General features: G+C 41.4%; 1 protein-coding gene and 1 pseudogene across 1 annotated transcript; both read left to right on the top strand.

Moving 5' to 3' along the window:
* The first annotated feature begins 11,254 nt into the window (after positions 1-11,254).
* On the top strand, positions 11,255-14,294 carry LOC122551311 (gamma-crystallin S-1-like). The gene is made up of 3 exons (XM_043693020.1): positions 11,255-11,345; positions 11,441-11,683; positions 13,950-14,294. Exons 1-3 carry the CDS (start codon positions 11,337-11,339, stop codon positions 14,223-14,225), a joined length of 528 nt encoding a protein of 175 aa, XP_043548955.1. The 5' UTR covers positions 11,255-11,336; the 3' UTR covers positions 14,226-14,294.
* A 5,502-nt stretch (positions 14,295-19,796) lies between these two features.
* LOC122551315 lies at positions 19,797-22,553 on the top strand (annotated as a pseudogene).
* Positions 22,554-24,131: the final 1,578 nt, after the last annotated feature.

Genomic DNA, 24,131 nt, shown 5'->3' with positions numbered 1-24,131 from the left:
TCTTGTTTGGCCTGAGTCCTTTTCCGGTCTGCTGCTGACCTCCACTTCTCTGCAATAATCCTCAGCTTGCCAATTCCTTACTCTCAAGATGTGACTCAGCGTCCACAGGGATTGCACAGTGGACATTCCGGAGAGTACTATCATGGATAGATACATCATGGCAGATAGATTAATGAGGGAGAGCTCAAGTGGGTTTCCTACAGCGCCCAGTTTCAAAAAGTGCTGTTGAGGGGAGCCTTGGTGAGCTGTTGTAATTCATCATGTGGATGGTACACATGACTGTCACTGTATGTCAGTGAAGAGGGAGTGAATGTTGGAGGTGAGAGTTGAGGTACCAGTCAAGCAAGTTGTTTTGTCCTGAATGTTGTGGAGTTTCCTGAGTATTGTTGGGACTGCATTCATCCGAACAAATGAATAGTATTCCATCACATTCCTGACCTATGCCTTGCAGATAGTACAACTGTTCTCAAACATGTTGCTTTCCTTATAAATCCTCAGCTTTCAAATTTCTCATTTTAGAGCAGTTAGATAAAGCAAAAAAAAGACTTGGTAATTGCATGTGTAGGAGTGTCATTAACTCATTAACTCAAGGAAGCATAGATTAAATGTAACTAGAAACTTGGTTGTTTAGTTAAGCAAAATAAATATCATTGAAATCTAAGCTGATCAATCCTGATGATATAACATAAGATTTGAACACACAGGTGGCCCAAAGGTCATGAACAGGAATTCATTATTCCATTGGCATCAAATAATTATAAATTTGAAGGGAAGTTAAGGTTAACAGGGAAGTATTTATACAGAATAAAATCTATGGCTTACTTTGGGATTGAAGAGCCATTTGTTTGTCTGCTCTTTTCCCATGAGGCCTCTTTCATTCAAAGACAGACATTTTCCCAGACAGAGGCCATTTGACTGCTGCAGCTATCCTTCCTCAACCTTGCCACCTACTGATGGAGATCTCAGCACAACGGTTTGAGTGCCCCTGCTTAAGTGTGCTCCCTCACTGTCACCACCTACTGTAGTCTTGTGGGGAACATTTAACATTGCATGATAGGAAAAATTGGCCATACTCCAGGGTTACAGATCAATAAGTTAAAAGGACTGTGGCAAAAGGTCAGAAACAGCATTCATGACAGGCTGAATGTAAACAAATTCTGCAATTTTGGTAATAGTTCAGTAATCTTCTTAACGACTCCTTGTATATTTTGCAGATTTTAGTCTAAACAAAATACCCATACACAGAAAGAAAGTTATGGAATGACGCAAATGAATAATGTTTCAGAAAACCAAGAAGACCAAAGTTCAGTGTTATGGATAATAGGCATTTCATGATAATTTGTCACTTCTCAGCATATTTTGAAGTATATAAATGTTACTTTTTCCTTTGTAAAGGCGTGAAACTTGGAAGAGAAATTGAGAACAACTTGTATTAGTTCCTCTCTCAAGTTTTAGCCAAAACTACTGCAGTATTATCAATAAAAGCTGATTATTGTCAGTTCAAACTGATTTTTTCGAGTATTGTTGATTTCCTTTGCTCTTAAAGATCCCTGCTAATTAAAATCCGATTCAACACTACTGCTGGAGCTTCCACTGCGGCCAGTCTTTTTTTAAAATAATTTTCCAAGCTATGAATGATGTGTGAACCTGCCTACAATTTCGAACTTCATACTTTGTTACATTGTTCAATATCATATTGGTAGATTTTCATAGAATCCCCACAGTGTGCAAAGAGGCCAATCAGTCCATCGAAAGAGAATCCCATCAAGGTCCAGCTCCACCTTATCTCTACATTTCCAATGGCAAACCCGCCAAGCCTGTATACTCTCAAGACTATGGGGCAATTTAGCATAGCCAAACCACCTAACCTGCACATCTTTGGACTGTGGGAAGAAATCAAAGCACCCAGCAGAAATCCACCGAGACAGAGCATGCAAACTCTACCAGAGTCTGGAATCGACCCCAGGCCTCTGATACATTGAGGCAGTGGTGCTAACCACTGAGCCACTGTAGTCACCCTTGGTTTTGCAGCTAAGTGTCAAGCTCAATGATTGGAACAGCGAAAGCAACATAACTTGCAGTCAATTTTCTTTGTCCCACATTTGAGTGTTTTTGGAGATGCAATGCAATGTCGCAAATAGAATTTAGTGACTTTACTGAAATATTTCTTTTCAACAGTAAAGTGGAGTCTGATGCAGGAAAAGTAAAGCACCCATTTTCCCTTTCCTGTTCATGCAACACAAGCAAAAAGGGAAAGAATGGTTGGGACATTATATGTTTCAGGTGTTTTCTACCGTGAACACGACACATGTTTTGTTCATTTTTGCTGATTTTCAGTCCTGAAATATTACAATGACGAAGCATTGCCAAAGCAAATGTGTTCAGTTAATACCAATCTGTGTGAAGTAATGTATTAAGCTGTCAGTTCAAAAATGGGAATGATAAGGTAAACTCACATTTCGTTATATTAAAATAATTTGCTAATTATGTCTTATTTTAAGAAATTGATTTTTAAACTTCTGTTTTTTTTAGGTCATGTTTGACAGGAACTTCCAGGGTTGGCACTATGATTTGATTTGATTTGTTTTGATTTATTGCCATGTGTACTTAAGTACAGTGAGACGTTTTGTTTGCGAGCAGTACAGGCAGATCATAGTAAGCAAGAGCATACAGATGATAAGGTGTAAAAATTCTTGAACAGTGTAAGGTTACACTGCACAGGATATGCGCTAGGCAAGATAAACATTAATAAGATCAGTATTATTTGAAGTGAGAAGGTCCATTCATCAGTCTAATAACAGCAGAGAAGAAGCTGTTCTTGAATCTGTTGGTGCATGTGTTCTAGTTTCTGTATCGTCTGCCTGACAGAAGAGGTTGTAGGAAAGCATTACTGAGTTGGGATGGGTCTTTGATGATGTTGGCAGCCTTTCTGCGGTAACAAGACATATAAATAGAGTCCATGGATGGAAGGTTGGTTTCCATGATGGTATGGGCTGTGCGCACAACCTTCTGCCGTTTCTTAAATCCTAGACAGAGCAATTGTTGGACAAGGCTATTATGCACCCATACAGTATGCTTTCAATGGTGCATCCGTAAATGTTGGTGTGGGTCCTTATGGACATGCCAAATTTCCTGAGCCACCTGAGGAAGAAGAGGTGTTGTTGTGCCTTCTTGACCATTGCATCTACGTGGGAAGTCCAGGATGTATTGTCGGTTATCATCACTCGTAGGAACTTGACACGCTCAATCCTCTCATCCTCAGCTCCTTTGATTAGATTAGATTCCCTACATTGTGGAAACAGGCTATTCGGCCCAACAAGTCAATGCCAACCTCCGTAGAGTAACCCACCCAGACTCACATTTACCCCCGACTAATGCATGTAACACTATGGCAAATTTAGCATGGACAATTCACCTGACCAGCACATCTGTGGATTATGGGAGGAAACTGGAGCACCTGGAGGAAACCCACGCAGACATAGGGAGAATGTGCAAACTCCACACAAGCAGCCACCCGAGGCAGGAACCGAACATTGGTCCCTGGCGCTATGAGACAGCAATGCTAACCACTGAGCCACCATGCCACCTTGATGCAGATGGGGGCGTGTTCTCTTTTTTAAAATCAATCATCAGTTCTTTAGTTTTGCCGACATAGAGAGAGAGTTTGTTACCATTGCACCACAACACCAAGTGCGACTTCCAGGGACGGCACTATGAGTGCAGCAGTGACTGTGCCGACCTGTCCCCTTACTTCAGCCGCTGTAACTCCATCCGTGTTGAGAGTGACTGGTGGGTGCTGCATGAGAGACCCAATTACATGGGATACCAGTATGTTCTGACCAGGGGAGAGTATCTTGACTCCCAGCGCTGGATGGGATTCAATGACTGTGTCAGGTCATGTCGCTCCCACCCACATGTAAGTTATAGTTTGACAGTTTGTGCTTGTGAGAACATGGGAACATAAAAAAAACTGCAAGGGGCTGTCCTGCCCCTCAACTTCAATCTGACTTTTAAGCAAATTATAGTTGATCTTTTTCAAATCTTTATTTCTCTAGTTGGTCCCAGTGCCTTTCATGACCTTGCCTAGCAAAAGACTATCAAGCTCAGTTTTGAAATTTTCGATTGACCGAGACTCAATAACTTATTGGGTGACACAGTTTCAGATTTTTGCTGAATATTCTATTGAAAGGTTCTTTTTGGTCTGATCTGTGTGGCCCAATTCGTATTCTGGAATCTCCCACCAGAGGAAATACTTTCTAAAAGCACTTTAAACTTCTATATTAAATGGAATAGCAGCCCTCAGAATTTAATCCTCTTACCCCCAACATTAGTGCTGAATTTTCACTATATTTCATTCAAGGCCAATATTAACTTTCCTTTGATGATGTGCCCTGATTTAAATGTCCTTGAGATGGAGGTATCTTGCTGTAACATGATTTTAAATTCAAACTCTCTTTGGACAAATCTTCAAATCGACTCACCAAGTTAATAACTGATTGAGGATGCAGAACATATCACTGCATACAGCAAAGTGTTTAATTATTATAGATATGTAAACTCTTGCTGCATAGAAGGAGGCCATTCAGACTTGATGAAATGTGCCTCCAATGGATTTCTGAAAGATTAGATTAGATTAGATTACAGTGTGGAAACAGACCCTGCGGCCCAACAAGTCCACACCGACCCGCCGAAGCGAAACCTACCCATACCCCTACATTTACCCCTTAACGAACACTACGGGCAATTTAGCTTCGCCAATTCACCTGACCCTGCACATCTTTGGACTGTGGGAGGAAACCGGAGCACCCGGAGGAAACCCACGCAGACACGGGGAGAACGTGCAAACTCCACACAGTCAGTCGCCTGAGGCGGGAATTGAACCCGGGTCTCTGGCGCTGTGAGGCAGCAGTGCTAACCACCGTGCCACCGTGCCGCCCACGTCAAATCCAAATTCCCTCCTTACCCTTGCTTTTGCCCCAAAGCTCTACAGATCAGCTCCATGACATAAAGTCATAGAGCCATAGAGGTCTACAGCACAGAAAAAGTCCCTTTAGCTGATCAAGTCTGTGTTGGTCAAAAACAACCATCTAACTGTTCTAATCCCAATGTCTAATTATCTTTTAAAGTTACTTTGAATCCAATTCTTCCTCTGGATTCTGATTTTCAAATCAGATCATCCAATAGCTGATATTTATATGACACCTATAAGGTAATAAAATGGTCAGGGTGATTTACAGGAGTGTTTTAAGGCAGAATCAGACATGGAGCACAGAGGAGATATTAGGACAAGATGCAAGTCAAGAACATAGGCTTTAAGTAGAAAGAGCAAGGAAACTCCAAAGAAGGCTTTGGAACCAGGTTGCTGATAGCATTGTGACTAATAGTGGCGTGATTACAATTGATGGTGTTCAAGCAGTCAGAATGACATTACTGAATGTATAATTACAAAAATGAATTACCAATAGCATTCTTATATTCCACTACTGAGGAGGCTCCTACAAACTGGAGATCTGGGAGTTCAAGTCCATTGTACCCTGAAGGTGGCTACACAGGTGGATAGAGTGGTCAGGAAGGCATATGGTATGCTTGCCTTCATCAGATGGGGTATTGAGTATAAGAGCTGGCAGGTCATGTTAAAATTGTACAAGACTTTGGTTCAGCCGCATTTAGAATACTGTGTACAGTTCTGATCACCACATTACCAAAAGGATGTGGATGCTTTGGAGAGGGTGCAGAGAAGATTTATGAGAACGTTGCCTGGAATGGAAGGTGCTAGCTATGAAGAGAGGTTGAGTAGGTTAGGATTGTTTTCATTAGAAAAAAGGAGGTTGAGGGGGGACCTGATCGAGGTCCACACAATCATGAAGGTTATAGACAAGGTGGATAGAGATAAGGTTTTTCCCAGGGTGAGAGATTCAGTAAAGAGAGGTCATGTGTTCAAGATGAGAGGTGAAAAGTTTAAGGGGGATATATGCAGCAAGTACTTGGTACTCAGAGAGTGGTAGATGTCTGGAACACCTTGTCATCTGAGTGGTAGAGGCAGGCATGGTAGATTAATTTAAGGTGTGTCTGGGCAGATGCATGAGTAGGTGGGGAGCAGAGGGATACAGATCCATAGGAATTAGCCAATGGGTTTAGATAGTGGAGTTGGACTGGCTCAGGTTTGGAGGGCTGAAGGGCCTGTTCCTGGGCTGTAAAATTTTTTTGTTGTTTGTTCTTAGAACAAGGCCTGACTTTGGAGGACAGATGATGGAATTCATGGATGACTGTCCATCTGTCTACGATCGTTTCCGTTACTGTGATATCCACTCTTGCCATGTGATGGACGGTTACTGGATCTTCTATGAACACCCTGACTATAGACGGTGACAGTACTTCATGAGGCCTGGTGAATACAGGAGATAGAGCGACTGAGGAGGCTACAGCTCAACTGTTGGAATTTCTAGATTGTTGCTAAAAACTATGATTTTTAAAAAAATTGCTAAGCATTTCTGAGCATGAATAAAACACCTTTTCTTTGAATGTCAGTTATCTTAGTTCATTTCTTCATGGAGCTACATGGGGGGGGTGATCAGGTGATAAAGTGGTAAGTTAAACAAATTGGTCGTGTGGGAATGTGATGGAGATCAAAGCTAGGTTAAGGAGTATATGAAGATTTGTGCCCTGTGTTGCCTTCCACCCTTATCCAAACAATGAGTGTGTAATGGAGAAGAAATTGGCTACCACCACACCCAGAATGGGTAGACTAAGTGCTTCATTCTTTAAGGGAGAGGTTTCTCTTTCGTATGATGCAAGACCCTTCAAAGGACAATAGCATTAAGTACATACCCATTCAGTACAGGTGAAAGACACAAAATGCTGTGTGTGAGCCAAGCACGTTTTCTGACTGTGTCAAATAAAAGTCTTGGCCATAAACGCTGTTGACTACATCATTCGACATCATGAATCAATCTTGCTGTTGGTACTTGTGACTTGTGACTTGTGACTTGGAAATATTCACTCTAGTTGCCAAATTAGCAATCACCTTCCAAGGTCCTATAGCCTGCACAGGACGCAGGAGCTGTTCACTTCACTCCTTAGACCGTAAAACCCCCACACTATTATCCTGCATGCCACACTGCATTTTGTGGTTAATGAAGGAGTTGGGGGTATGGTACAGGACCTCAGAATTGCTGCCAGAGATAAAACCTCTCTTTGCATGTGCGCCAAAAGACTTGAGCAAAAGACATCTGAATCAGTGTCATAATGTGCAATGTCCAAGTGGAGGTATCCCACTGTGTTAGACTCACTCATGCCCCAGTGTTTGGAGGATGTTGATTGAATGTTATTTTGTGTGCTGTGACTGCTGAATGATCACATGACTGATGAGCTGCTTTGTTGCTGATATTGCCAACATGGGCCCATTGGAACTGAGTGAAAGTGAGGCCTGCAGATGTTGGAGATCAGAGTCGAGAGTGTGGTGCTGGAAAAGCACAGCAGGTCAGGCAGCACCTGAGGAGCAGGAGAACTGATATTTCAGGCAAAAGCCATTCATCAGAAATGAGGCTTTGAGAGATAAATGGGAGGGGGAGGATTGGGTGGGGCTGGAGGGAAGGTAGCTGAGAGTGCAATAGGTCGATAGAGGTGGGGGTAAAGATGATAGGTCGGAGGGGAGGATGGAGTGGATAGGTGGGAAGGAAGATGGACAGATGGGACAGGTCATGAGGGCAGTGCTGAGCTGAAAGGTGGGGGAAGGGGAAATGAGGAAACTGATGAAGTCCACATTGATGCAAGTATCCCGAGACGGAAGATAAGGAATTTTTCCGCCAGGAGTCGGGGGGTGAGGGAGTGGCGATGGAGGAGGTCCAGAACCTGCATGTCCTTGGTGGAGTGGGAGGGGGAGTTTAAGTGTTCGGCCACAGGGCAGTGGGATTGGTTGGTGCGGGTATCCTGGAGATATTCTCTAAAGCGCTCTGCGAGCAGGCGTCCTGCCTCCCCAGTGTAGAGGAGACTGCATCAGGAGCAACGGATATAGTAAATGACATTTGTGCAAGTGCAGATCCGACCTATCACCTTTACCCCCACCTCCATCCACCTATTGCACTCTCAGCTGCCTTCCACCCAGCCCCACCCACCCCTCCCATTTATCTCTCCACACCCTAGTTTCCAAGCCTCATTCCTGAGGCTTTTGCCCGGAACGTCAATTTTCCTGTTCCTCGGATAGATTAGATTTTTTAGATTACATTACAGTGTGGAAACAGGCCCTTTGGCCCAACAAGTCCACACCGACCTGCCGAAGCGCAACCCACCCATATCCCTACATTTACCCCTTACCTAACACTACGGGCAATTTAGCATGGCCAATTCACCTTACATGCACATCTTTGGACTGTGGGAGAAAACCAGAGCACCCGGAGGAAACCCACGCAGACATGGGGAGAACGTGCAAACTCCACACAGTCAGTCGCCTGAGACGGAAATTGAACCCGGGTCTCTGGCGCTGTGAGGCAGCAGTGCTAACCACAGTGCCACCGTGCCACCCACAGGATACTGCCTGACCTGCTGTGCTTTTCCAGCACCTCACTCTCGATCCATTGGATCTGACCCCAGTGGATCTGAGCACAGAAGATATGGTTGGCCCTGTGTCTACTGTGCTAAGGGCTGCTACATGAATAGATGAGGAACACATTCAGGACTAGCACCTACCTTCACCTGATGTGGAACTACGGAATGTCCAGCCATGAATGCCCTCATGATGCAGCCGAGCAACAGTCACTCGTCTTACAATGCATTCAGAGCTGATGAGAGAAGGGTGATGATAGTAGAGTCTGAGCAGAGGGGGAAGTCAAATCTGTATGTGATGACACTCTGTGCATCTGCAATGGAGCACCTCCTTCCACTGGGGCTAACAATGGATACAGAATGGCCTCTTGACATCAGCTTTCCATGCAGGTCCTATCTGGAGTTTATGTTGATACTGTCCAGTCAAAGGACACTGCTTGGTCCTTGGAGTCTCTGCTCCCAGGAACTGGCGAATGCACTGACGCTATGGGTTAGAGATGGGGGTCAATGAGAGTTAGAGCGCTGAGATGATGTGAATTACACCTTGAGTCTCTTAAAATGGAACTCAGGGAAATAAATAATGATGTCTCGAAAAGAATCCACATTGCAGAAGAGGAGGGGCTGAAGGTCTTGAAAAGCATGAGGGTAGATAAATCCCCAGTACATGATTATGTGTATCCCATGATATTGTGGGGAGTGAGGGAAGAAATTACGGGACCCCTGGCAGAGATATTTGTATCATCAGAGCCATGAGTGAGGGGCCAAAATTTGACAAGCTGAACCCAGTTCCTTGAAAGTGGAGTCAGAGGTAGACAGCGTGGGGAGGAAAGCGTTTAGCAAACTTGCCTTCATCGGTCAGAACACTGAGTATAGGACTTGGGAAACCATGTTACAGATGTACAAGACATTGGTGAGGCCGCATTCACAGTACTAAGTATAATTCTGATTTCTCTGCAAAAGGAAGAATGTTATTAAACTGGAAAGAGTGGAAAAAAGACGAACAAGGATGTTACTGAGACTGGAAGGTTTATATTATAGGGACAGGCTAGGTAGGCTGGGACTTTTTCCCTGGAGTGTAGGAAGCTGAGGGATGACCTTTTAGAAGTTTATCAAATCACGAGGGGCATTGATAAGGTGAATTGCCAAGGTCTTTTCCCCGGGGTAGGGGACTCTGAAACTAGAAGGCATAGGTTTAAGGTGAGAGAGGCAAGATTTAAAAGGGACCTAAGGGGCAACTTTTTCACGCAGAGGGTGGTGCATGTATGGAAAGAGTTGCCGGAGGAAGTGATGGAGACTGGTACAATGACAGCGTTTATAAGACACTTGGACAGGTACATGGATAGGAAACGTTTAGAGAGATATGGCCCAAGCACAGGCAAATGGTACTAGTTCAGTTCAGGAAACCTGGTCAGCATGGATGAGTTGGTTCAAAGGGCCTGTTTCTGTATCACGTGATGACTATGACTCTATGATGGCAGACACTGTGCAGATTCCACTAAGAGAAAAGAGAGAACAAGTTGTGAAATATGGATAGGAATTTGGATTGTTCAGAATACATTCACAGTGACAGTAATGGGAGAGTCTCACTGAATGGCTATCACTTGGTTGCCAGGACCTAGTGTTATCAGCAAAGGGAGGGATTGAGTGATATGATGGTGGCTGGCATAGTTCTTACATCTGGTACAGATGGGGAAAAGGTAGTGGGTGAATAGCCAATGCGGAGTGAGGGTAGACATTTTATGCAATGGTGATAGGGATAGACCCATAAGCCTTGGTCGGAGGGGGGTATTCAGTAGAAATAGATTGAGTATGAAGTGGCTGAGGGAAAATGATGGCACTTGCAGGTTAGAGAAGTTGATTGACCTTCTTGCAGCATTGCTGGGCATTTCTCCAGACCGGTGACATTGCATTGACCTGGGTGGAAAATTGATACCAGGCTGGCATGGTCTTCTCTACCAGTGTTGAGAAAAGCTAACAACCCTTCTCTAATCCATTCTGGTGTCCACCAGGGCTTCCAGCAAATCAGGGTGGCAACTTTGCCTCTGTCCGACATCTCTGGGGCAATTCTTCATGCACAAGAACCATAGACAGGACAGGCCCGAGCAGACAGTGCTTGATCTGATGCAAAATGGCATTCTAATGATGGTGCCAGCTCTGGGAATCCTGGGAGGTCTTGGCAGCAGTGAGCACTTTTGCCCCCTGGTAAGAGGGAAGATAGGGAGAGCAGTGCACTTCTGGTAAAATTTAGCTGAGAGTTTTAAAATGCAACAATCTTATTTGGTATTCTGCCACATTATGTACTGAGCTCTTCCCTCTTATTTTACATACATTATCTCAATGATATACACCTTATTTGAAGTTTTGTCAGTCAGAGGGATAGGTGTACCATTGAACTGTAACTGAAAGTCTGTAAGGTAGTGAGCTAAACGGTGCAGTTTTCGTTTCCCCTATCTTAGCTAATTTGGGAACTGAGCTAGATTGGTAACTTTGGAAGTAAGTTCTGGCAAATGAATTTTTTTGACTGTTGTTACAAAGCAGTTAGTGTATAGAAAATGCAGTAGACCCTCCCACTTTGTTTACACATGGCAAATAAAATGAAAAGTGAAAGCGAAGTGAAAAGAACTGGTCATGAGACAAGCAAAACGTCAAGTGATGTGTTTTTTGCTGATGTTCAGCATCAAATCATTTGCATAACAAGAGTCTGGAGTAGAGGGGCAATTTCATGCAGTGTATAAATACACACTGGAGATAATGTTGATTGTTAGATCAGTGACTCAACTAGCTTCAAGCTCAAAATGGGAAAGGTAAGGACAAGTCTGATTTTGTACATGATGCTATAGTTTTTTAGTATTGTACTTTGATTATCAAGCTCATTAACATCTCTTGTGTCTCTCCACAGATCATCTTTTACGAGGACAGGAACTTCCAGGGGCGGCACTATGAGTGCAGCAGTGACTGTGCCAACCTGTCCCCTTACTTCAGTCGCTGTAACTCCATCCGTGTTGACAGTGACTGGTGGGTGCTGTATGAGAAACCCAATTACATGGGATACCAGTATGTTCTGACCAGGGGAGAGTATCCTGACTACCAGCGCTGGATGGGATTCAATGACTGTGTCAGGTCATGTCGCTCCTACCCACAGGTAAGTTGGATGTTTATGCATTCTGTTCAGACTGAGATCAAGGAAATGCTCATTGAGCTAAACAACTAAACTTGAGGATGTTATTGTGTTTTACACACCAAGTATTTGTAATAACAGTAAAACTATGCAGTCAATTTTATACATGCCCAAATCAGTACAGTAGAAACTGGAATTTCTTTCAGTTTAAATGGCATATGGAAGTGTTTCAGGCATTCCTTGTGGGCATCTAAAACAAAGGTTGTTTCACTTGATATGACTGAATAACCTGAAACAAAGAGTCTGGATCAACCTTATGCTTGGACTGGAGAAAAGTGTAAGTTTGGGTTTCCCAATCATGAAGGTACACTGCTTTTCTTGACAGGCTGGTTAAAGGTTGGACACATCGCAGATGAAATCCGAAATGAACTACCTGAAAAGTGCAAAATGATGCATTTCAGTAGAAGGAATGAGGAGGGGCAATATAAAATAATGAATACTTTTCCAAAATAGGGTGCCTTGGCAGAGGGAGTTGGAGGTAAGTGTGTAGGTTGAAAGTGGTAGAGGAAGTTGAGAGTTGGGGGAAGGAGAGATTGGAGAAGTTGGGATTGTTCCCCTTAGAATAAAGAAACTCCATGTGGCGATTTGAAAGAGGTGTTCAACACCAAGAGGTGGCCAGGAAAGATTAAAATAGGGAGAAGCTGCTCTCATTGGTGTAATTGTGACAAACCAGAGAATGCCAATACAAACTGAATTGTTAAAAGGAACAGTGGTGAGACAAGGAAGATACTTTTACACTGCAGGACATTAAGATCTGATTGCACTACTTCAGAGTGTGGTGCAGGCAGATTAAAGCAGGATTTTCATTGTGGAACTGGCTAACTATCAAAAGGCAAAAGGCTCACAGAGACCAGGCAATGGACACAATTGGCCAAATGGCCTCCCGTTGGTGTTGTAACTATCAAATGTCTGTATGAAACGCAAGTGAGGAGCTAACAAGCGAAGATGGACTGTAATCAATTCTTACATGGCCGCTGTGACTACTGAAGAACAGTAATGCTTTGATGAAAGTTGTTGTTGTTGGACTCGGAAGAAAAAGGTGTGCTGGCCTGAATCCACAGTCATTGCAATGGCATTTTGGTATTTTCTCTACTCCCACCTTCCCCCCCCCGCCAACCACCACCACCACAGCACCCCTCTATCTTTCCAATTCCTGGTGTTTGCTTTAGCTGTCATCCTGTGCCCTTCAAAAAATGCCAACTGCCATTTGAGGGAATCTTTGTCAGACTCACTTTCAGGCCAGTGAAGGTCCACTTAGTTGGTGCCAATTGTCTATGAGGATGGACCCAAAATATGAATGGATCCTTAACATGTAAAAACCAGTATAATCTATCTGAGATTAATATAGAGTTTATAATACAGAAAACCCATAAGTCTATTCAGTCCTCACGGTATGTAATTCTAGCACCTATCTGCATCCATCATCTGTTATTATATACTTCCACCTGTTTCTCTCAAATCTGTTGTTTCCATGTCATGCTGGTTATTGTCCTGGTAAACTATTCCCATTCCTCACAAAGCAGATCAGACTGATATATTCCAGACCATCGCAGAGACAGTCGAGTGAACTGCACCCATTCCATCATCCCATCATCTGTTAAGTTGCCCTTATACCTTGAGTTTACATATATAGCGAATACAATAATGCTCAACAAAATACAATTAAAACTTGAGATGTGCTGATTCCACAAAAAGCCCAGGGAAGTGAAATAGTCAGGTTGTGTGAATTCTGATTCCATCTATAAAGTCAGAAGTCATATGACACCAAGTTATAGTCCAACAGGTTAATTTAAAATCACAAGCTCTTGTTGCGTTGCTCCCTTGTCCGGTGAAGTTACTATAACCTGGTGCCGTGAGCCTTCTGACTTTGTCCACCCCAGACCCCGGCATCACCACATCACAGTCATCCATCTATAGGAATGAAATAATATTAATCAGAACAAAATAAAATGGAATTTTATTAAGTTTATGAAACCTACAGTCTACATGAGTCAAATACATTAGCCTTACATTCGCTGTGATCACCATTTCCTTTACATCCTACAAAGGTACACACGGAAGCACAAGTGATAATCAGGTGAGAATTCAATCCAAATGTCCTGGACAAGACATTGAGTTATCTCAGCTTTACTCTCAATATTAATCAAAAGTTCCTTCAAATTATCCCTTCTAACCAGCCAGTTACTTTCTTACACATTTCATCACTAACATAATCTCATTTCTATTCTAGTACCGTGGAGGCTCCTACAGAATGAGGATTTACGAGAGGCCTGATTTTGGAGGGCAGATGATGGAATTCATGGATGACTGTCCATCTGTCTACGATCGTTTCCGTTACCGTGACATCCACTCCTGCCATGTGATGGACGGTTACTGGATCTTCTATGAACATCCCAACTACAGAGGGCGACAGTACTTCATGAGGCCTGGTGAATATAGGAGATACAGTGACTGGGGAGGCTACAGCTCAACTATCGGATCTTTCAGGCGCATGAGGGATTTCTAGATTGTTCTTGGCAAACATGGTTTTGTTTATCTGACATATATATGAGCAGAATAAATATTCATGAATTGACTGCTGTTGCTCTCAGTTGACTTTTGTTTGGATTGTCAGAGACTTTTTTTTATCCTGTTATTGAATAGAATAGCAAAAGAATATCTGAGAGAGTGACTTTAGCTAATGTCCAGGATGATTTAGGCCAAATTTATGATATATCAGGAATTGTTTGTCCGTGATGCGCCCAGTATCATTTTCTATTTGTGGTGGGCAGATTATTTGGCAGAATAATTTCTGAAGTCTCAAGGTACAAGTCAATATTCATTTATTGGGCCAGTGTTGGGAGAGTCCACTCCAGAAAAGGCTCTGAGGTAGCACTCTAACCCAATGAGGATACCTCAGGTATTTATACATTGTAAGTCACATACATAGTACGTTGGTCAAATTCCAAAATGGTCACTTTTAGAAAAATATCCTATTTTTCCTCCATTCCAAAAGTGGTAACGCACCTATTACCCCAGGTTTTACCACTTCCCATCTTCCCAGGTGCCATCCAACTCCTCTCTGAAACTTATGCTTTGCTCCCATCCTTGATTACACCCCATTGCTTTGTCTTACTTGGTGTGGACAGGGTAATCTTCATGTTCCATTTCCAAATAAGGCCTCTGGCTTCATGCTGGTTCAGCTACATTGCATTCTCACAGAAACTCAGTCTGTCTGCTGCTTTAGCATCCGAGCATTTTGATGCAGTTTAATAACTTTTTTTTTGCCCTATTTCTTTGAATGAGAGTAAATGGAAAATTACTCCTGATTGATTTTTATGATTATTTTTCATGAAGTTAACTAAAACTTCCTACCTCATTCTAACCGCAGCAGGAAATTCATATAGATTTAAAGGTTCACTCATGTCATTCTCAAATTTCCACCTCATACACTCCATGGAATTTAAGTTCAAAATTCCACCCCATTGACAATTAGATAAACCAATTCCATGATAATTTAAATCTACTTCCCTGTGTGTCTTCTCTAAATGGATCTAGAAGTTTCATTCCTTAAACTTTCAGAGTACAAAATGTGGAAATTCAAAAGCATTAACAATCAACACATACCCCGTCCATAACAGCAGGTTGCTATGCTGTTCTGAGTTTACATTTTATCACAACTTTAGTGAAGAGAGTCATTGGAGTTTTATTCAGTGCATTAATGCACAGAACAAAATGAAGGAAGTTACCATGACTTTGAAGTTCTCAGTATTGTGGGTCTGGATTCATACATTCCATATTCTCTCTCAGCTCAGACATTCTCAATAATGTTGAGCCCCAGAGCCTTTCGCGTGTCGATCTCTTAGGTTCCTGCACAATTTTGCAAAGGCACATGTATGAAACACAGTCAAATTTTGACAGAGTCTCCCCTTGAGAGAGATTTATTTCAAATGAATGAAGCAGAAGAGCTGAAACAAAATAGCATTCACACACCAATTGGCATTAAGCTTATATTATTTGTGATGAATCCTTTTTTGTAAACATTCATAAAGGTGGGAATACTGTAACATTCAGCAGTACAGAGAATTCCAGGGTAATGAAGTAGCAGAATTGCTGCTCCGCAATAGGGCAGTGGCTTCTTTTCAGTTAGTCTCTCAGGGCAGTTTTTGGTCACTGCAATATAGTCCTAAGGAGATGGATAATTGGAGAAAGGACAGATATAAGGGCAGATTCCACGTCAGCAGTGCTGATTTTTAGCAGGCCTGCAGTGGGAAGGCAGCAGCGTTTGAATGGCTCTGTTTTGAATGGCTGATAGAGAAAATAAATTAGGAGAACTTCAAGGGATCAGTGTGCAATTGAAAGTTACAGTCAGGACTGAGATAAAGTGCAGGAGAGCTCAGAAAGTATGAAACTCCCTGGCTCTGTACTGGGAAAAGTCAGGAATGGCTCAGAAGAAGAACGTAAGCATGAATGCATCAGTGCAGCTTTGAAATGACATAAGAAGTGTCTGTTTGATACAACTAAGCAAGACTGGGTCTCAGGGAATACTCAGGGGCAGTTTTAGCTTGGTGAAGCTGGCTGTTGGTGAAAACCGGGGGTTGTGCCTGTGAATAAATGCTGGAGTGCAATTTTTGGTGTGAAGGGAAGGAAGGACACAGGAACAGAGCGGGATCGACTAGATTAGGCACAATTATTTCAGATCTCCTTGATGATGCAGCTATTGACAGGGAGTTTCAAAGCCAGATCAACAAAATGGAAGAACCACAATCGCTGGTGAAGTTTAGTGAGATTCAATGACCTGTTAACATCTGGGAGGAGATGCTGAGAAAGCTGTGGGATCTGTCCAGATTGTATTTGCTATTTAAAATGCACTGTGGAGCGTTCAATCATAGTACACAGCTGAGAAAGAAAATAAATATTAATAAAATATATTCCAAAACATCATTTGAATGGCAGTTACTACCCATTTATTTTAAAATAATCAAGGAAAGTGTTATGATCCAAGACCAGACCAACGGCTCATTATCATCTTCTCAAGGCAATTAGGGATGTGATCCCAACCAGTGATACTCATGTGCCAAAAGTGAATGAGAAGGAAATATATGACCCAGATAAACCACGTGTCCATTCTGGGCTGCGTACTGCAACCGTCATTCATGTCGTAAGCAGATGGCAGCTTGTAACCCAGCGGCCACTTTTTGATTTCCTAGGATGGATACAAAAGCAGTTTACACAGTGGAGTGCCAGAGACTGAAGGCATCAATGACAGCTACTTACCAGACGCTTAGCAGCACCATTTCATGGAAATGATAGATCAGTTACAGCATTGAATGAGGCCATTTGTCCTGCTGTTCTATGTCTACTCTCTCCATGGGCAACACGCTGAGTTGCAATCCTCCGGCAATTCCCAGGAACCCTGCAATTCTTTGTTAATGGCAAACAATTATAAAATTCCTTTTGAAAATCTCAAATGAATTGGCTCCCATTCTGGTCTCAAGGAACGGCATTCCAGATTCTAACTACTCATTGTGTCTTTGTGAAGTCTTTTGCTAGTCGTCTTCAATTAGTAACCTCTAGTTCTCCACCCACTGCAATTGAGCATTCTATCTGTACATTCTCGAGATGCCCTGCATGGTTGAATCGTCTCTTCAAAAGAGAACATTCCTAGCTTCTCCAATATAAAATTCCTCATTCATGGACATATGATCCCAAATATTCTTTGCAGCTGCTCTTAATGCCTTCACATCCTTCCTGAAGTATAGGGAACAGAATTGGACACAACACTCTGGCTAATCCAGGCTAAACCAGGCAGTTATATCGATTCATCATTAATTCTTTTTTAAAATACCCATCACCCATATTCACAAGCCTGCGAAACCATGTGTGTTATTCAAACATACCCTCAGGGCTGTTTTGTTTTAGCATCCACTTAGCATCGTACCTTTCATTTATATCACCTCTCCTCATTTCTTTGTCTAATTAGTTAACTTCACACTTTTCTGCATTAAATTTCATTGGCCATTCAACCAGCATAGTACCATAGAGTCATAGAGATCTACAGCAGGAAACAGACCCTTTGGTCCAACTTGTCCATGCCAATCAGATATCCTAACGTAATCTAGTCCCATTTGCTAGTGCTTGATCCATATCCATCTAAACCCTTTGTATTCATATACCCATCCAGACACCTTTTAAATGAGCTGCCTGGCAGCTCATTCCATACATGTACTGATGAAGTTTAACATGGTAAGTACATGAATAGGAAAGGTTTGGAGAATATGGACCAGGAGCAGACAGGTGGGACTGGTTTAGTTGTGATTATGTTCTGCATGGACTGGTTGGACCAAAGGGTCTGTTTCCATATGACTCTATGACTCTGTGATTCTATGATCCTTCTCATAGTTCACAGTATATCTACGTTCCACATTATCTACAAATGTTGAAATTGTGCCCTGTCCATGAAAGTGTAGACAGTTGGTATTGATCAGGAGAAGTGAAGAAATCACCAGAACGTAACATCCTCTAATGTGAAAAACAGCCAGCTAGCATTCATTCTGATTTCCATCACTCAGCCAACTTTCCACCCAAGTTCCGCTGTCCATTTCATTCCATGACGTTCTAATTTGCTGACAAATTTGTTATGAGACGCCTTATCAAGGAAAGCAATAAGCAATAGGAAATAAAATCAGAGATGGAGTCATTCAATAAAAAAAGTCATCGGCTTACCTACAAAATTCTTCCAACTTCATTCTATATTATGATAATGTGTGCTGTTGTGGAGTTGGGTAGATTGGAAGACAGGAAGTTAGAATTTGGTGTTTGCAAAATTGTAAAATGGGGAAAGCATTACGTAGTCCATTAAACGAAGATGGAGATTTAATATGGATGTCTGTGAGCAACAGCTTGAAAGTTTGCAGGTGCACAGACAGTACCCAAATTGAAACGTGTGTACAGTTAGTAGGCCAAGCAGCAGTTTTTACCAAGACAGCAGGCTTTTGAAGTTATCCAATCAATTTGAACCAGGTACTTAGATACCACAAAACTATTAAATTTAAATCGGATGATTTTGACAAAATAAGACCAATCCCATTGTCAGAAATATTGATATGTCATCATGGGTAATAAAGAAGGGGGCAGTTAGACAAAGACCCCAGAGCAGACCGCCATCCGCCAGAGCTAACGGCCCTCAGCTCTCTCTCTCTTGAAAGAATTGTTTGTTCTCACAGCCTCCGCTATGTATTAGAGAAAGCACCATCGAAATAACAATGGTACCAACGATGGAGAAGGCATTCCTGACTGAAGAATTGACAGAAAAGGTGCAGAACATTTTGGAAGACACATTACCAGGCTGTAATTTCGAGAGACCAAACTTAATTTTTTTGTTATATGAGTGGGACTTCTATTTGTTGGAACAGTATACCATTAGAATCTTGTTTTATTCAGGAATAATCAGCAGTTAGAAGGACTTATTCAGTTTGTTAATAGTTTAGTTAAATTGTTCGCTGTTAGAGTTAGATAAACAAACTGTTACTTCATGATTTTAAAGTGAGTGTTAGGGATTTATTCTATTTAACTACTAGAAGCTGCTGAAAAGCAGGTTACACCACTTTTCATGCTCTGTTTTACAGATTATAGGGTGAGATGCTCCTCTTTAGGTTTTAGTTCTCAGAGGGGGGTCAACCTCCACTTTATGACAGCATTTTAATTGGATCCAAACAGATCAGCAAATCTATTTCAGTTCTAATCTAAATGTAAGTATTTACAACAATGATCACAACAGTTTTTGTTTCACCTCTCTTGATTAATTTGGGAGCTGATCTAGCTGTTTATGTTTTGAAGGCCTTGAAAATGTTTTCTGTGACCATTGGTTGTTTTGATAACTGCTCAAATGTTGAACACGCAATAAATTCTTCCACTTTGTTTTCAAACAACAACTAAAATGAAGTGGAAGTACATTGGAAAGAATCAGTCACATGTCAAGCAACATGTCAAGCGATGTCCATTATTGCTTTTGTTTTGATGACTTTCAGCACCAAACCATTTGCATGACAAGAGTCAGCGGTAGAGAGGCCATTTTGTCCATCATATAAATACTTTGCTGTAGATTATACTGCAAAGATAGATCAGTTACTCACCTAGCTGTGAGCTCAAAAATGGGAAAGGTAAGAACAAGTCTAATTTTATGAATAATGCTAGATGTTTTTCACATTACATTTTGATTTTCAAGCTCATTAATTTATTTTGTGCCATTTCACAGATCATCTTTTACAAGGACAGGAACTTCCAGGGGCGGCACTATGAGTGCAGCAGTGACTGTGCCGACCTGTCCCCTTACTTCAGCCGCTGTAACTCCATCCGTGTTGACAGTGACTGGTGAGTGCTGTATGAGAGACCCAATTACATGGGATACCAGTATGTTCTGACCAGGGGAGAGTATCCTGACTACCAGCGCTGGATGGGATTCAATGACTGTGTCAGATCATGTCACTCCTACCTATATGTAAGTTGCATGTTTATGTTGTCATCACAGATTGAGGTCTTAAAAATTGCCATTGAGCAAAGCTGTTACATTTGGGGATGTTTTTCTCTTCTTTACACTTCTCATTGGCAATAACAGTGAAAACATACAGCTGACCGATAGCAGTTTGAACAATTACATCTTGAAATTGTCTGAAGTAATTTTTCAGGCATTGTTGGTCACCATGATAAACAGGGTTGAATTACTTTAAATGTAAGTGAGTGGCTTATGGTTACATTTCAGTTACCACCAAGCAAACGGGATTATGATAGATTCTTAGATAACTAAACACTGTCCTAAGCAGTGTCCGACAGGAGATTATTTTGAGGAAATACTGCCAGTTGTGCTAAAACGATATTGGGGATGTCTGTCTGAATTCATGGTCTTTGTGATCTGAATCTTTTGCAACCTTTACATAACTTTGGGTTCCCCCATTTCCAGTCTAATCCACTTTTGTGTGCTTAATTGTGATTGTTATGATGTGCCCTATCCACTTGTAATTCTGGGAACAAAATTGGCACAAATTACATTTGTGCCTCAGAAATACCATTAGTTAATGTCTATGAGCATCTGACTATGATTAAATAACTTATTTAAATTGAATTGAATTCACCCAAATGGGCCATTCAGCTGCACAAGTGTATTCAGATGTTATGGACACATTGCACATGAATATTTCTCTGCATCTATTCATCTAACTTTGCCTTTTCTATTTTTTTTAACCCTTGTATTGACTTTTAACCTTTGAATGTAGGTTTAGACTCAGAGGCTATTGGCTAGGAACTATTGATACAAGTTAGTATAGTTATTGCTTTCTGGTTTTAACTCGGAGCATTTGAGATCAGGAGCAGTTCAAATTCAGTAAAAGAGAACAAAGGGAAAAAACTGGGTTTGGTATATTACATTATTAGAAGGCTACCAATAAAGTCCCATGTCAGAGATTGGCCAACAAAACAAGATCACATGGGAATGGTGAAAATATACTGTCATGAACTGAAGAATGGTTGAAGACAAAAAGCGGACAGTAGAAATAAATAAGCCATTTTCTGAGTGACATGCTGTGATTAATGAGGCAGAACAAAGATGAGTGCTTGGGTCTCAGCACTTCAAACCGTATCTTGATGATTTTTGTATAAGGATAACCTGTAACATTTCCAAGTTTGGATATGACACATAACTGGTGGGAACCGAGGACACTGCAAAAACACTTCAGGTGTATTTGGACAAGTTAAGTAGAAAGGCAAGAAATTGTCAAATGGAATACAATCTGGAGAAATATTAGGTTTTCCCGAAGGAATGTGGGAAAAAACAGAAGTACAGAGTGTTTCTTAAATGGTGTGAGACTTGGAAGTGTTGAATTTCAAATGTTCCTGTGAGTTCAAGATTATGAGTCAGTGAACATTAATTTGAAGTTACAGCAACCAGTCAGAACTTCAAATGGTATATTGACTTATTACGAGTACAGCATCAAGGATATCTTTCTGTAATTGCGTAGAAACTGGGTGAGACCACATGTGGAGTATTGCATGCAATTTTGGTCTCCTTACCTAAGGAAAGATATACTTTGCATAGAGGCGATCACAACTAATGCTTACAAAATTAATTCCTGTGATAGTGGGATTGTCATATGAGGAAAGAATAAATAGACTGTGTCTCCATTCTGTAAAGTTTAGAGAACAAAATGTGAACTCATTCAAGCATAGAAAATTCTTACAGTAATCGACAAAGTACATGCTGGAAGGATATTTCCACTGGCTGGGGAGTCTAGAAACAGAAGATACAGTCTCTGAATATGGGTCAAGCCATAACCACTGATATATGGAGGATTTTCCTCATTCAGATAGTGGTGAACCTTTTGAATTATTTGCCGCAGAGGTCTGTGGAACCTCAGTTACTGTGTTTATTCAAGACTGAGATTGACTGATTTCCACATATTAAAAGCACCAGCAGAATGGCGGTGAAGTAGAAGGTCAGCTAAGATCGCATTTAATGATAAAGTTTGTCTGAAGAGAAAGATGGCCGACTTCTACTCCTAACTCTTATATTTTGTTTGTATTCCAGTACTGAGGAGACTCCCACAGAATGAGGAGTTATGAGAGGCCTGAATTTGGAGGACAGATGATGGAATTCATGGATGACTGTCCATCTGTCTACGATCGTTTCCATTACCATGACATCCATTTCTGCCATGTGATGGATGGTTACTGGATCTTCTATGAACATCCCAACTACAGAGAGTGAAAATACTTCATAAGGCCCAGTGAATACAGGCAATACAGTGACTGGGGAGGCTACAGCTCAACTGTTGGATTTTTCAGGTGCATGGGGGATTTCTAGATTGTTCTTGACAAAAGAATTTCAATTTTTCTGACATAAGTCTAACCAGAATAAATACGCACAAATTTACTGCTGTCTCTCTCAGCTGATTGTGTTAGGAAGTTTAGGGACATCTTTTATCCTGTTAAGAAATTGAATAGAACAGTGTAAGAATCAAAGTGTAAACCTTACCCTGATGTGCCGAATGATGACCATCAAGTTTGGGACATATTGGGGAAGATACACCCAGACCCATATTCCATTCCTCAGAATTAAAGTTTAAAATTGACAATTTTGACATAATTGACAATTGGATTAACCAATTCCACAATGATACAAATCTAATTCCCTGAGTCTCCTCTCTAAAGGGAGCCAGAAGTTCCATTCCTTAAACTTTTAGAGTATAAAATGTGAAATGTAAGTAGTCATGAAATAATAGCAGATGGTCTACGTGATCTGGGTTTGAAATTACTCAAAGTTAGGGCAGAGAACTTTGAGTAGAGTATGAACACATGATGAATTGGTTGACAAAAGTTGCATTGAACACTAAGACCTTAATACATCTGGGTTCTTGATTGTTTCATACTCAGACATCCTGATCAAATGTCTCATCTCAGTACTTTTTCATTTGGCACTTTGGATCAAGATTATTTTTAACTCATCCTCTCCCTGTATACTATCCAATCAAGATCTAATCTGCACAGAGAAGAGCTTTACTTGATACTAATAAAAGAATAGCGTGGACACAATAAAAGTTCCATTCACCATAAATGTAAAGTTTGCTTCATTCCTTGATGCTGCAACATCCATAATTCTGACTGCTGTCCAAAACTCCAAAAGAAGGAAGTTTAGACAGAATTTTCCTTTTCATTTTCTCATCATGCACGGAAACAGACTGATCTCACAACACCAGGTTATAGTCCAACAGGTTTATTTGAAAGCATTAGCCTTTGGAGCACTGCTCTTTCATCAGGTGGTTGTGGAGTATAAGATCATAACACACAGAATTTATTGCAAAAGATTACAGAAAGCCAGTTCCAAATGTCTTTAGTAATTATATTTCCATAGTCCTTGTACCATTCTAATGAACCTTCTTTGCATCTCTTCAAATCCTTGCCATCTGTCCGACAGTGAATTCAATGATTATATATTATGTTGAATATAGACAAAGAGGAATGCAAGATGTATCTTGTCCTAAACAGAGTCATAGAGTCAAAGAGATATATAGCACAGAAACAGACCCTTCAGTCCTTTCAATCATGCTGCCTACATATCCTAAATAAATTAGTCCCATTTGGCAGCATTTGGCCCATATGCCTCGAAATTCTTCCTATTCATAATACCCATCCAAATGTCTTCCATACATGCCTACTTCCCTCTGTGTGAAAACGTTTCCCCTTAAGTCCCTTTTAAATCTTTTCCCTCTCACCCTAAACCTATGCCCTCTCGTTTTGGAATCCACACACCTCCCCCCCTACCGCCCCCATTCCCCAACTGGAGAAATACCTTGCCTATTTACCTTATCCATGCCCCTCATGATTTTATAAATCTCTATGAGGTCACCCCTCTACCTCTGATGCTCAAGGGAAAATAATTGTA

Source organism: Chiloscyllium plagiosum, chromosome 7 (genome assembly GCF_004010195.1).
Source record: "Chiloscyllium plagiosum isolate BGI_BamShark_2017 chromosome 7, ASM401019v2, whole genome shotgun sequence".
In the NCBI taxonomy this organism is placed as follows: domain Eukaryota; kingdom Metazoa; phylum Chordata; class Chondrichthyes; order Orectolobiformes; family Hemiscylliidae; genus Chiloscyllium; species Chiloscyllium plagiosum.
Note: the sequence above shows the minus strand (reverse complement) of the source record. Positions and strands in the feature narration are given on the sequence as shown.

Bases quoted from the DNA above. Each gene is read 5' to 3' on its own strand.
- LOC122551311 (XM_043693020.1), top strand. The intron at 11,684-13,949 runs GTAAGTTGGATG...TTTCTATTCTAG, and splicing joins CATGTCGCTCCTACCCACAG to TACCGTGGAGGCTCCTACAG.